At 42.7% G+C, this 14,307-nt stretch overlaps 1 protein-coding gene across 2 annotated transcripts in view; it reads left to right on the top strand.

Moving 5' to 3' along the window:
* The window catches only part of PRKD1 (protein kinase D1), a 293,158-nt gene that overhangs the window by 236,953 nt on the left and 41,898 nt on the right, over nucleotides 1-14,307 (top strand). For both annotated transcript variants that reach the window (XM_084630653.1, XM_084630652.1), the window contains 2 exons: nucleotides 11,670-11,880; nucleotides 13,721-13,798. In XM_084630653.1, the coding sequence (XP_084486779.1) occupies nucleotides 11,670-11,880; nucleotides 13,721-13,798 (289 nt within the window). The remainder of the gene's footprint in view (nucleotides 1-11,669; nucleotides 11,881-13,720; nucleotides 13,799-14,307) is intronic.

The following is a 14,307-nucleotide window of genomic DNA, read 5'->3' as shown; positions in this document are numbered from 1 at the left end:
GCTATCGCAATTCCCGTATCTTCCAGTTTTTAAAGAAGCACGTTTGTCATACCAGCTCCTGTAGTATCATCAATGTCAATAAATTCTAGAAAATGCTCTCTGACCATCATTGCAGGGACATTTTCACTAGGTTCTGTTGTTGTTACAAAATGCACCATTAAAGTCATTTGTTCCATATGGCTGATGTAGGTGTGCAGTCCAGAACAACAGAATAATATCTTGCTGACTTCAGATCTGCCACAGCCCTCTCTTTGACTTTTTTTGCCAGTAACTATGATTTCATTTTGAATGTTTTTTCCAAGGTAGTGGTGTGTGTACATTTCTTGTGTGGTGACTCTTCCTAGATGCTCCTAGAGCATCAAACTGAGGCATCAGCAATGTTAAGGAAGTTTCCATTGTTTGGCACAACACAGCTGATCTGAAGTGCCACACAGTGCTAGGTTTTGGGTAGCTGCCATTGTCAGAATGCTTATCAGCCTTTTCAGAACATTTTGCCAGTAAAGAGACTCTGATGCAAACTTCTCTTGATGCTGATCATCTATGGTGGCCTTTAACCTTAGTCTCATCTCAAGCTCTTTCCACCTATGGAATGCTCTCTGGTGATTTGCTGCCTTCTCATGGCATGCCACAGTGTCTAGCCAGATTTTTCCAGTCCTTTGTTCCTATAGAACCCAATGTGGCTGGAACATTAGACTGGAAGAGTTTGCAACAAAAATAGTATGCAGCATTCTGGGTTTGAGTACATGAGCCACGGCCTCTCCACTTTGTCACCATTGGGGAGTTCACGCCAGTAATGTGTTGGATGGAAACTTCTATTTTCATTGTCTTGGGGAACGTGAAGTTTTTCACTTGCTGTGGCCTATGCAGTACAAGGAAGTCTCTCAGGCTACTGCTCAAGTGGGTCCACAGTCCTGGATCATCTAGACTTAAGGAACTAAACTCAGCAGCAGCTGTTTCTTGCGCCTCCACCACACTCTTCTCTGATCTACACTTTTCTTCAAGAATGTGCATGGTTACATCCATTTGAGATGGAGATATGGATGCTGCAGTAGCTGCCAGGTCAGCTGAACTCTGACTAACTGGAAGATCAGGCACCTCCTCACCACTCACATCCTCACTGGGGCCGGAAGGCTCACCATGAACATTTTTGTCTATGTATCTCAGGAGAGCTCCTTCCTGCTTATTTAGAAAATCTTCCTTTGCTTTTTTTCTGAATGCTGCCCCAGAGGGGTGTTTTCTTCTTTCACTCATGACTGCTGTTCTGCGCCAGCTATAGTGGCTCTTACTCAATTGAAGGGGACAAATAAGCAGGCTGGTAGCAGGGCCTGAGTGAGGGAAGATATCAGCGTCTTAAGGGTCTAACTGACTCCTACTACTTCAGTTGACTGCCTGTTCTCCTCAAGTGGGTTCAGGGAAGCAGCAGGAAACAGGAAGCTCCCTGAGAAGCTGGTGTTAATCAGTCCAGGATCCTGGGGGTGCTAGAGAGGTACATAAGAGGCTCCTCCTCCTCTCTCCCTGCAGCTCCTGCTGCTTTCTGTTATTCCCTCTCACCTTTTCTCCTGCCTGCCTGTTATGTCTCTTGTGCCCTCCTTCCTCCAGCACAGCACTCCACCATTTCCGTGCATCTAGAGCAGAGAGAATACATATGCAGCAGACACAATTTTCTACACTCTGGGTCCTAGTGGCACCCCCCGCCCAGTCTAGCACCTGAGGCGGTTGCCTCAGTTCATCTCATGGTAAGGCCAGCCTTGAAGAAACCAAAAATATTTGGTTTTTATCCAGTTGGCTTTTAATGTTCTTGTCAAGCTGTCCTACAGTGGCTCAAGATGGTGAGTACCAGCCTCAGGGCACAAACCCCAAATTGACTGATATCTATACTTGGATTTCACCAACCAAGTACCAAATATAAACTCCTCAAACACTATAACAGCCTAACCATGGAGTCACTGACCGTCTCCTTGGGTTGATGGTTTCTCACACTGAAAATCACAACAATATTCAGGTTACTTCCAGTCCTAAAGGACCAGTCACTTACCCCAGGTCAATTGCACTTTAGATCTCATAGCAAAGACAATTAGGAAAAGAAAATAAGAGTTACTTTACAAGGTTAAAGCAGGTAAACATATGTACAAAAATGAGTTTGTCTTATGTTTCAAAAGGTAATAGAAGCTTTTATAATAAGCAACCTCTGTATCAGGGTGTCCAAATTTATGACCCTCTGAGTTGCATATAACAATCTTTAGAAGTTTGAAAGCCAGTGCACACTTGCTGGGGTTCAGGGCTTCTGCCCCAGAGGAGGCATCTGCGGGGCTTGGGGCTTCAGCCCCACTCTTTCTGAAGCCCCAAGCCCTGGCAGGCACACCCTTCTGGGCATAAGCCCTTACCCCACAACCCTACTGCAAGACAGAGTTCCCGAGCTCTCTCCACCACTGCCAGTCTGATAGGGGGAGAATGGGAGGAGATGTATGGGGGGGGAGCTCCAGAGCCACACTTTAACTGTAAAAGAGCCACATGTGGCTCACAAGCCACAGTTTGGCCACCCTTGCTCTATATGTCCCTTAAGGCAACCCAGGCTAACACTGGGAATCTTTTGCTTATGCCTGGAAAACCTTACCCTTGAGTGTCCAAGCAGCACAGAGAGACAGTTGTTTCTTTTGGGGGTTTTTTAATCTTATTCTCGGAGCAGCCAGATCAGCTAATGGGAGGAATTCACTTGCACATCTCTTCGTTGTGGAGGAAGAACAATCAGCAAAGTCTAATGTTGATGGATAGAGCCCTGCAAATCCATGTATATCTGCTTCAGATCTGCACATATCCGCGTCCCTGGATGCAGATATCCACAGACCATGTTTGCGGATAGTGGATTGGATGCAGATACAACTGTGCAGGGCTCTACTCACCAGCGGCGCCTGGCCGGTGGCATCCGGCTAGGGCAGCCCGGGGAGCACAGCGTGCTCAGGGCTGCCAGCCAGCAGCCAGTGACTGGGATTGGGAGGCAGGTCAGAATTGGGATTGTCCCGCACCCGCTCGCCATTCCACTTCCTGTCCAGCAGCTCAGGCCCCCTGGCAGCACCAGCATCCCCACCATGGCCTGGCAACACTGCCTGTGCTCCCACTCCCAGGCCTGGCTGCCAGCTCCTAGGCAACAGGGCCCACCCCCGGTGATGGGGATTGAAGCAGGCGGGGCCCCAGCATTCCACCCCTTCACGCCACCGTGGTGCAACATGCACTACTGCTGCATGCTGTTGCTCACAAGTCCCCAGGAGTAGCACATGATGCCCTTGGGCGACAGCTTGCTGCTGGGGATACAGGTAAAAGACAGCTCGTGGATCGTGGGTTAATACTAGCAGATGCCGATTGAATGCAGATCCACATTTTAGTATCAATGCAGGGTTCTACTGATGTGCCTTTGTTGGGAAGGAGATAACACCTCCTATTGGAGACTAGTATTTCACACCTGTTAATGTTTCTCTGTCTGATTTACAATTACAGAACAAAACACTTCAATAGTACCTTGTAACATAGGGTACAAATACTATAAGTGAGATTAATGCATGCAGCAATTTACAAGCACTTCATGAAGGCTAAACACTAAACATATTTTTTGAACTCTAGTACCTATTTTAACAATACGAACACACAGGTGAGCCAGCCAGGGAATGTCCAGCTATGTATCTATCGGTGTCAGTTGGGACCTAAGGGCCTTTGCTGGAGCTGGCATCTGGTCTGCCAGTGTCACAGTTCTGACCTCTGGTCTCTAAAATTACAGCTTGTATGTTCTCTCCATATTTTTTTGTAACTTGAAACTTTCTGGGAAATGTTAAGTGAGTCACACTATTGACTGAAAAGAATAAATAAATATAACTCTAAACTGTCACCTGTTTGTTATATGTAGAGCTGCTTCCTTGCGTGCATTCCTAAAGCTAAGGAAGGAAAGGAAACCGGGAAGAATTAGTAGGGGAAGCAAAAGTGGATGGGAATCTGGGAGGCAGTGACCATGAGATGGTTGAGTTCAGGATCCTGACACAGGGAAGAAAGGTAAGCAGCAGGATACGGACCCTGGACTTCAGGAAAGCAGACTTCGACTCCCTCAGGGAACGGATGGGTAGGATCCCCTGGGGGACTAACGTGAAGGGGAAAGGAGTCCAGGAGAGCTGGCTGTATTTCAAGGAATCCCTGTTGAGGTTACAGGGACAAACCATCCCGATATGTCGAAAAAATAGTAAATATGGCAGGCGACCAGCTTGGCTTAACGGTGAAATCCTAGCGGATCTTAAACATAAAAAAGAAGCTTACAAGAAGTGGAAGGTTGGACATATGACCAGGGAAGAGTATAAAAATATTGCTCGGGCATGTAGGAATGAAATCAGGAGGGCCAAATCACACCTGGAGCTGCAGCTAGCGAGAGATGTCAAGAGTAACAAGAAGGGTTTCTTCAGGTATGTTGGCAACAAGAAGAAAGCCAAGGAAAGTGTGGGCCCCTTACTGAATGAGGGAGGCAACCTAGTGACAGAGGATGTGGAAAAAGCTAATGTACTCAATGCTTTTTTTGCCTCTGTCTTCACAAACAAGGTCAGCTCCCAGACTGCTGCCCTGGGCATCACAACATGGGGAATAGATGGCCAGCCCTCTGTGGAGAAAGAGGTAGTTAGGGACTATTTAGAAAAGCTGGACTTGCACAAGTCCATGGGGCCGGACGAATTGCATCCGAGAGTGCTGAAGGAATTGGCGGCTGTGATTGCAGAGCCTTTGGCCATTATCTTTGAAAACTCGTGGCGAACGGGGGAAGTCCCGGATGACTGGAAAAAGGCTAATGTAGTGCCAATCTTTAAAAAAGGGAAGAAGGAGGATCCTGGGAACTACAGGCCAGTCAGCCTCACCTCAGTCCCTGGAAAAATCATGGAGCAGGTCCTCAAAGAATCAATCCTGAAGCACTTACATGAGAGGAAAGTGATCAGGAACAGACAGCATGGATTCACCAAGGGAAGGTCATGCCTGACTAATCTAATCACCTTCTATGATGAGATTACTGGTTCTGTGGATGAAGGGAAAGCAGTGGATGTATTGTTTCTTGACTTTAGCAAAGCTTTTGACATGGTCTCCCACAGTATTCTTGTCAGCAAGTTAAAGAAGTATGGGCTGGATAAATGCACTATAAGGTGGGTAGAAACTTGGCTAGATTGTCGGGCTCAACGGGCAGTGATCAATGGCTCCATGTCTAGTTGGCAACCGGTGTCAAGTGGAGTGCCCCAGGGGTCAGTCCTGGGGCCGGTTTTGTTCAATATCTTCATAAATGATCTGGAGGATGGTGTGGATTGCACTCTCAGCATATTTGCGGATGATACTAAACTGGGAGGAGTGGTAGATACGCTGGAGGGCAGGAATAGGATACAGAGGGACCTAGACAAATTGGAGGATTGGGCCAAAAGAAATCTGATGAGGTTCAATAAGGATAAGTGCAGGGTCCTGCACTTAGGACGGAAGAACCCAATGCACAGCTACAGACTAGGGACCGAATGGCTAGGCAGCAGTTCTGCGGAAAAGGACCTAGGGATGACAGTGGACGAGAAGCTGGATATGAGTCAGCAGTGTGCCCTTGTTGCCAAGAAGGCCAATGGCATTTTGGGATGTATAAGTAGGGGCATAGCGAGCAGATCGAGGGACGTGATCGTTCCCCTCTATTTGACATTGGTGAGGCCTCATCTGGAGTACTGTGTCCAGTTTTGGGCCCCACACTACAAGAAGGATGTGGATAAATTGGAGAGAGTCCAGCGAAGGGCAACAAAAATGATTAGGGGTCTGGATCACATGACTTATGAGGAGAGGCTGAGGGAACTGGGATTGTTTAGTCTGCAGAAGAGAAGAATGAGCGGGGATTTGATAGCTGCTTTCAACTACCTGAGAGGTGGTTCCAGAGAGGATGGTTCTAGACTATTCTCAGTGGTAGAAGAGGACAGGACAAAGAGTAATGGTCTCAAGTTGCAGTGGGGGAGGTTTAGGTTGGATATTAGGAAAAGCTTTTTCACTAGGAGGGTGGTGAAACACGGGAATGCGTTACCTAGGGAGGTGGTAGAATCTCCTTCCTTAGAAGTTTTTAAGGTCAGGCTTGACAAAGCCCTGGCTGGGATGATTTAGTTGGGGATTGGTCCTGCTTTGAGCAGGGGGTTGGACTAAATGACCTCCTGAGGTCCCTTCCAACCCTGATATTCTATGAAAGGGTTAATAGCAGAGCGTGTACTGTAACTGCACTGTAAAACTTTGCAGTCCCGTAGGATAGAACTTGATGATTTCTAAACTTGATGATTTCTGTCTGTACTGGAAGGATCAAATGTCTCTCTCTGCTATACGCCATGAATTGGAGCAAGTGTATAGTGGTCATGTGTAGCTGAGTCATAAATTAGGAAAGAAGGGGAACAGTGCATATATTGTATACATTTCCCTGATCTGACAAGAGTGCATTGCACAAACAAGGTACAGTTGAGGTTCCAGATGAATTTGGGGATCATGGCCTGCTAAAGGGATGGATCTAGCAATCAGCAGCTCTAAACTGGGAAACAAGCAGATTTCTCAACTGTGCAAAGAGATGAATGCTGCTCACAGCATGGAAGTGTAGAGAGGGTTTGTCGGGCTTCATCCCTCTCCGGAACGGCTGGGAACCACACCGCCTCCTTTAGTCCTTGCACGGCCCCTTGGGGAATTGGTTGGGCCACAGGAGTCCTGGCTCAAGCCATCCAACAGGAGGCTGAGCAAACACAGGGAACAATTAGCAATTAATAAGCCCAGACCCTGGGTCAGGGCGGGGCAGCAAAGAGTCAGAGCTCAGGCCGGGGCTGAGCAAACACAGGTAAATAGCTCACCCAGGCTTCACCTTGACTCAGGTACCTCCAGAGTGGGAGTTGGGAAGTAGCCCGGGGGCAGCTGACCCAAGTCTGGCTGCAGCACAGCCGGAACCCATGTCAGTGTGTTGCGGCCACGATCCCCACTGACACAGCAGCGGGCCTTTGGCTGCTAGGGATCCTCAGGGGGGCTGGCACAGGGTAGGCTTGGCAACTCTTCTGGGTAGCTGGCACGGGCTAGGCTCCGTGACTCTCCCACACACTGACCTGTGTTGAGTACTGGCCGATCGGGCCAATCTCTAGGTCCCAGTCCTTAGGTCCGCCACTGGTTGTTGTAGTCTCCCCAGCGGGAGCTGGGCCAGAGGCATCTGGCCTCTCTGGCAGCTGCCTCCTGAGTGAGCACTGAGGTTGGGCTCTTATACTTCCTGTCCAGCCTCTGACCCTCTTGGGGGCAGGCTTGGAGTGCTCTGGCTCTGCCCACTGTGGTGTCCAGTGGAGCTTGTTCCCCTCCAGGGCACCGGGGAACCACACCACCTTCCTACAGGAAGCTAGCTAGCTTTTGGAGGGATGTGATGCTTTTTGGCAGGGAGATCTGTATTGAAGACACACAGTAGGGAAAACATTGGCAAAACGGACAACTGCTCAGCTGCCCCCCTCCTATTGGAGCTTTCTAGCTCAAGGTGTTGCAGACTCCTCTGTGCACCTGGATTCTCAGATAGCAAGATGCAGAAAGTTCTTTCATCTTTTGCTGGCCAGGAGATTGCATATAGTCCTCTCAGATACAGACATTGCTATAGTAACTATATTATTATTGTTATTTTGAGGATAGACAATTACAACAACCTAAATCTGAAGGTAACTTTGAAGGCCATTTTGAGGCTTCAGTTAGTACAATGTACAACTGCCTGTCTTTTAGGTAGGGCAGCTTGCTAGGGCATGGCACCTTTGGTCTGTACTCTATTACCTGCCATTCATTTCCAGGTGTCATCAAAGTGCTTGTTACTATCTGCTAAGCCTTAAATGACCCTAGCCCTAATTAGTTAGACCCAGCTTCTACTGCTCTGCTCTAACTGGTAACTGTAGATATGCTTCAGCTGTCTGTCCTGTCATAGGAAGAAGTTAATGTAAGCAGTGGTTGGGCAATTCTCCATCTCAGACCTTTTGCTGTGAAATGTGATCCTACCATATAAACATTTAAATACATTTAGTGAGAATATAGGCTACATCTTTTTGTTCAGATTTTTCTATGGGCTGCCATTCTAGCCCCTCAGGAATCATTTGAGAGTGGCTGGTTTGATAATATGAAGGTTGATAAATAGAGCTAATTGAAAAATGGCAATTAGTTTTTGATGGAAAAAATCTAAAAAAATAGATTTAAAATCTTGTTTTTTCTTTTTCATTTTCTGCATTTTTTTTCTTTGCAGTTTTTCACTAAAACAGGTTTTCAAAGCAGTTGTGGTTTCAAAAAAAGTTATTGAACACTGAAAATGTTACTGAATTTTTTTTGAATTATGACTTCTTGCTAAAGAGCCAAAATGTTTTTGCGGAAACATTTAATGTACATTTTTCGTAAACTGGTTTCCTTTTGGCCAAAAAGCCATTTGTAACTGAAAAATTGGGCTTTGACCAAATTTTTAACCAACTCTTTTAATGAAATATATGCTCCAAGCTTTGGGAAAGATCGTGTTCAATACCATTCTAATTTATGGAAAGTGGGCTCAGATATGGGTAGGGCAGCATGGTTACTATACATTTTATTAATCGATTTTATTTATTTTAAAGCCACCTTTTTATTTTAACAATAGAATCCCAATTGAAATTTATTAAATATTTTTAGATGTTTTCTACATTTTCAAATATATTGATTTGAATTACAACACAGAATAGAAAATGTGTAGTGCTCACTTTATATTTATTTTTATTACAAATACTTGCACTGTAAAAAAAAACAAAAGAAATAGTATATTTCAAGTCCCCCATTACAGTCTCTTTATCATGAAAGTTGAACTTACAAATGTAGAATTACGCAAAAAAAACCTGCATTCAAAAATAAAACAATGTAAAACTTTAGCGCCTACAAGTCCACTCAGTTCTACTTCTTGTTCAGCCAATCGCTCAGACAAACAAGTTTGTTTACATTTGCAGGAGATAAGGCTGCCCACTTCTTGTTTACAGTGTCACCTGAAAGTGAGAACAGGCATTTGCATGGCACTGTCGTAGCCGGTGTTGCAAGATATTTACGTGGCAGATGTGCTAAAGATTCATATGTTCCTTCATGTTTCAACCACCATTCCAGAGGACATGCATCTATGCTGATGATGGGTTCTGCTCGATAATGATTCAAAACAGTGCAGACCAATGCATGTTCATTTTCATTATTTGAGTCCAATGCCACCAGCAGAAGATTGTGGGGTGTTTTTTTGTTTGTTTGTTTGTTTTTTTGGTGGTTCGGGTTCTGTAGTTTCCACATCGGAGTGTTGCTCTTTTAAGACATGTGAATGCATGCTCCACATGTCATCCCTCTCAGATTTTGGAAGGCACTTCAGATTCTTAAACCTTGAGTCAAGTGCTGTATATATTCTTAGAAACCTCACATTGGTACCTTCTTTGTGTTTTGTCAAATCTACAGTGAAATTGTTCTTAAAATGAACAACATGTGCTGGGTCATCATCCAAGATTGTTATAACATGAAATATATGGCAGAATGCAAGTAAAACAGAGCAAAAGGCATACAATTCTCCCCCAAGGAGTTCAGTCAAAAATTTAATTAATGCATTTTTTTTAACGAGTGACATCAGTATGGAAGCGTGTCCTCTGGAATGGTGGCTGAAGCATAAAGGGGTATATGAATGTTTAGCATATCTGGCACGTAAATAACTTGCAAGGCTGGCTACAAAAGTGCCATGCCAATGAACACTTGTCCTCACTTTCAGGTGACATTGTAAATAAGAGAAGGGCAATATAATCTCCAGTAAATGTCAACAAACTTGTTTGTCTTAGCAGTTGGCTGACCAAGAAGTAGGACTGAATACACTTGTAGGCTCTGAAGTTTGAAATTTTGTTTTTGAGTGCAGTTATATAACAAAAAAATCTACATTTGTAAGTTGCACTTTCACAATAGAGAGTGCGCTACAGTATTTGTGTGAGGTGAATTGATAAAAGAAATAGTATTTTTTATTTTTACAGTACAAATATTTGTAATAAAAATAATATAAAGTGAGCACTGTACACTTTGTATTCTGTGTTGTAATTGAAGTCAATATATTTGAAAATGTAGAAAAACATAGAAAAATATTTAATAAATTTCAATTGGGATTCTATTGTTAAACAGTGTGATTAAAACTGTGATTAATCGCAATTAATTTTTTTTTAGTTAGTCGCATGACTTAACTGCGATTAATTGACAGCCCTAGTAATAAATAGCCAATAATTTGTGATGTTTGGTTACAGATTACACCCCAGTACTCTTTAATGACTGAGCATGTCCACCATATATGCATATATTCTCTTATATATATATGAAAACATGACTGGTGGGAGATACCATTGAAACAGTATCTTAAAGAAATTGTCTTTTATTGTGCTACACACTGAGGTTGCTGTTCCTCTTTTCCAAATCAAACCCTCATTCTCTGGGGTAATTTGTCTAATCATGTCTTTTCCCCAGACTGCTAGGAAAGTTGTTGGCAAAGATTGAAAAAAATTAGGTGTTATTTTGATGTTTTCCTAATTGGTCAGACACCATTGCTTCTATTAGAGTTTATTTTTCTGTAGAAAACAGCTTTTCTAGAAATTTGAGACCCATAATGCCTAACTTGAAAGTACTGATACCAAGGGAGAGTGGACTAGTTAAAGTTTTTGTTCTCTAAATAAATTTTTAAAGTTTCTTTGCTGAATAGCTGGACAGCAATATGTGTTCCATGCCTTTCCTGGTCTTCAAAACTTTCTGAGTTGTGATATGAGTTAAGATCTGGATTGTGTGCAATGGGTGTCATTGGTGAAAGAAAATAACTTCTTTTATTTCTAGTTCTATCCCAAACCCACAGAGTAGCCTTTTTTTAAAGGATGTGTATATATTTCTGGAGGGTGTGATTTTCGTTATTAATCCACGGTAGCATAATGAAATTTACACTGCTGCAGTTACACACACACACACACACTCTCTTACTGCTTTGAGCTGGCTGGCTTCGTAGTATCACAGAATATTTGGAACAGCTAGCTCACCCTGTTTAATGTGCCTCTGCAAATAGTTGCACTCATTCTTGGTCTTTTCTTATTCCATATACATTCTAACATCATCCTCTATATTCCTGCTGGAATTTTATCTGGGGTGATTACAGGAAGATTTTGAAACAAGAGAGAAATCCTTGGCAAAATGTTCATTTTGACTGTGGCTGTTCTTCCCAGCCACGAAATTGCATACTTCCCTTAGCACTCCAGATCTTTTTACATTTGCTGTAGTGATTTGACATTGAAATCATTGAGCTCTTCTAGGGTGTTTGAGATCTTAATTCCCAGGTATCGTATACAATTCATTTCCTGTTTGTACCTAAATGTTTTCTGTAGGAACAACTTCTCAGAGTCTGGCAAAATTATAGCTGGCATTTAAGATTTAGCATAATTTACTTTAAATCCAGATGTTTTCCCAAAGTCATGGATTTCTTTAGGTATGAATTTTAGGGTAATATTCGATTTTTCCTTAGCTATATATAATTACATTTTAAGATTAAAGACTTTTTAATTTTGGAGCAAGTGGGCTTGAACCTTGCAGTCTTTAAAAATCAGTGACTAACCTAGATATGTATAAAATATTTCTTCTGTCTGTATTTACAGCAAAAGACACCATCTGAATCATTCACTGGGCGAGAGAAGAGGTCAAATTCACAGTCCTATATTGGACGACCTATTCAACTAGACAAGATTTTACTTTCCAAGGTTAAAGTGCCTCACACTTTCGTCATCCACTCCTACACACGCCCAACAGTTTGCCAGTACTGTAAGAAGCTTCTCAAAGGGCTTTTTAGACAGGGCTTGCAGTGTAAAGGTAAGTGTGGTCAACAATGTGCTAATTGCAACATTACAAGAGAAGACCACAGAAATTTTAATAATACTATTCTTTTCAGGCTGTAATCTGAATGTATTAATAATTGAGTGTACAGTAATTTATAATTTGTATAAAACATCAATATGGCTATCCTTTACTTGATTCACTGAATTATTTTAATATTTTTGTGTGTTAACAATTTACAAGAATCAAATGGAAGAACCCATTCAGGTGCATAAGAATTGAATATGTGAAACATCAATAATAACAGTTCAAAATATTTACCATGTAGTGTTACAGTCATGCTTATATTTTGGTTGTGATGATCATAATCCCTTATTGATTAGTGACAGCAACAGCTATCTGAAGTGTCTTTAAGGCCTCAGTCTTGCAAAGACTCATGCTTAAAGTTAAGGGCCTAAGGATTTGTCTTGATTATGATAAAAGGATGTGGATTTTATAAGATGTTAGCTAACATATTTTGACTAATGTGTTTTAAAATTCTAACGTAGACAAGGAAAGTAGCATGTTAGTACGTGTTAGCTGGTCAAATTGAAGCCTAGGCTAGTAGTTCAACTTGATGAGCTGGCACATATTAATATAGTGGTCTTGTCTCTGCTAGAAAAACAAACATTTCACTTTTATCTTTAGTGAAGACAACCTTTTTGTGTTTAAATTATACACAGTTAAGTCCCCTTGTAATGTTGAGTAGTATACTTAGAAAGCAACTGTTTAAGGCTATGTCTACACTGCACCTTACAATGGCACAGCTATGCTGCTGCAGCCATGCTGTTGTAAGGTAAGCAGTGTTGCTGTTCTTTGTTGCCGAGAGAGAGCTCTCCCCGCGACAAAATAAAACCACCCCCCAACGAGGGGCTGTAGCTTCATTGCCAGGAGCACGGCTCCCATCGACGAAGCGCTGTCCACACTGGCCCTTTTTGTCATTAAAACTTGTCATTCAGGGCTGGTTTTTTTCATACCCCGCAGCGACAAAAGTTTTAATGATGAAAGTGCCAGCATAGACAAAACCTTAGACTAGGGCCTTGTCTAAAGTCAAAGTTATACCAGTTTAACTAAAGATGTGGGTGTAAACTGACTTAAACCAGTGTAAAACCATTTAACATAGTACTGTACTGTATTTACTTTTTTTTTTCTCTCTGCTGCTGCTGCCTGATTGTGTATTTCTTGTTCAAAATGAGGGGTATGGTTGGTTGACCGGTCAGTTCATAACTCTGAGGTTCTACTGTATATACAAATGTGCAAAAAATAGACAAGACAAATTGAGCCAAGTTTAAAAGTATCACAACAGAGAGAAAAATTACTGAAACAACCAAACACTTAAATATGTCCTAGAAATACCATACACAATGATGTACCATTGTAAAGAATAGTCATATTGTTCTCTAAAACCCTAGATAGATTTCTTTTATTCTCAGTATCAGTCTTCAGAATTGGAGATAGTGCGCCATTCTGTGGCACCAACTAATCAGACTGCAGCCTGATCTGCAGTTAGCTCCCTGGAAGGACAAATAAAGGTCTTTAAACCAAGCCCTGGGGTCTTCGCGTGGATAAGGCTAGGACTTCACCTCCATTCTGAACATGCCCCCACCCAGATTGCCGTAACTAACACTCCGCCCAAACACCCCAGGAAAACTTCGAGTGTGTATCCTGTGAGTTGCATTGGCAGCTGGCATGTGGCCAGCATAGCATTCTCTGGCCACCTCAGGTTAACTTCACATTAATCAAATGACAGAGATGGTAACTTTTATGTGTAGAACTGTAATTGTATCAGTGAAAAAGGAAATCAACAAAATAATTTTTTTTTTTTTTTAATAATCAGATTGTAGGTTCAATTGTCACAAGCGCTGTTCACCTAAAGTGCCAAATAACTGCCTTGGTGAAGTAGCCATTAATGGAGGTATGTTGTCTTAATGACTGTTTATGTTTAAACTAACAATTAAAGGAAGGAGGAGTTTTGTAAAGCAGTTTTCAGGAGGAGTTTTTTCCCATTGCCTTAGCATAGTTTTTTGCTTTATAATATTTCTGTTTATGTATTGAAGATGAAGTGTGGGAGGAAACCCACTGGTGGTTCATATTTCATCTTCATCAAAAGGGGTTCTCCAAGATATTTAGCACCTGTAGGTAGGCACAGCTGTACCATATTGGCAGAACAGACAGCAGGCTATGACCATAAAATGTTTCACTCAGTGTGGGCTGTCAGTAGCATACATTTTGTGGGGTGTCAGTGGCTGCCAAAAAACTTCCAAACCCCTAGGCAATAAAAGAGAGCACTTACCTATCGGAGACAAAAACAAAATTGTATTTTAGTCTGGGAAGGAACATGTGTTTACTGTAATCTTCCTGTGCAGAAATGTATATCTGAAAGAACTGGGAAGGCCCTCCAAGAAAAAATTCTACCCCTTCCTG

Source organism: Lepidochelys olivacea, assembly GCF_965140295.1.
Source record: "Lepidochelys olivacea isolate rLepOli2 genome assembly, chromosome: 6".
NCBI classification, from domain to species: Eukaryota; Metazoa; Chordata; order Testudines; family Cheloniidae; genus Lepidochelys; species Lepidochelys olivacea.
The sequence above is the reverse complement of the archived record's forward strand: the minus strand, read 5'-3'. Positions and strand labels throughout refer to the sequence as shown.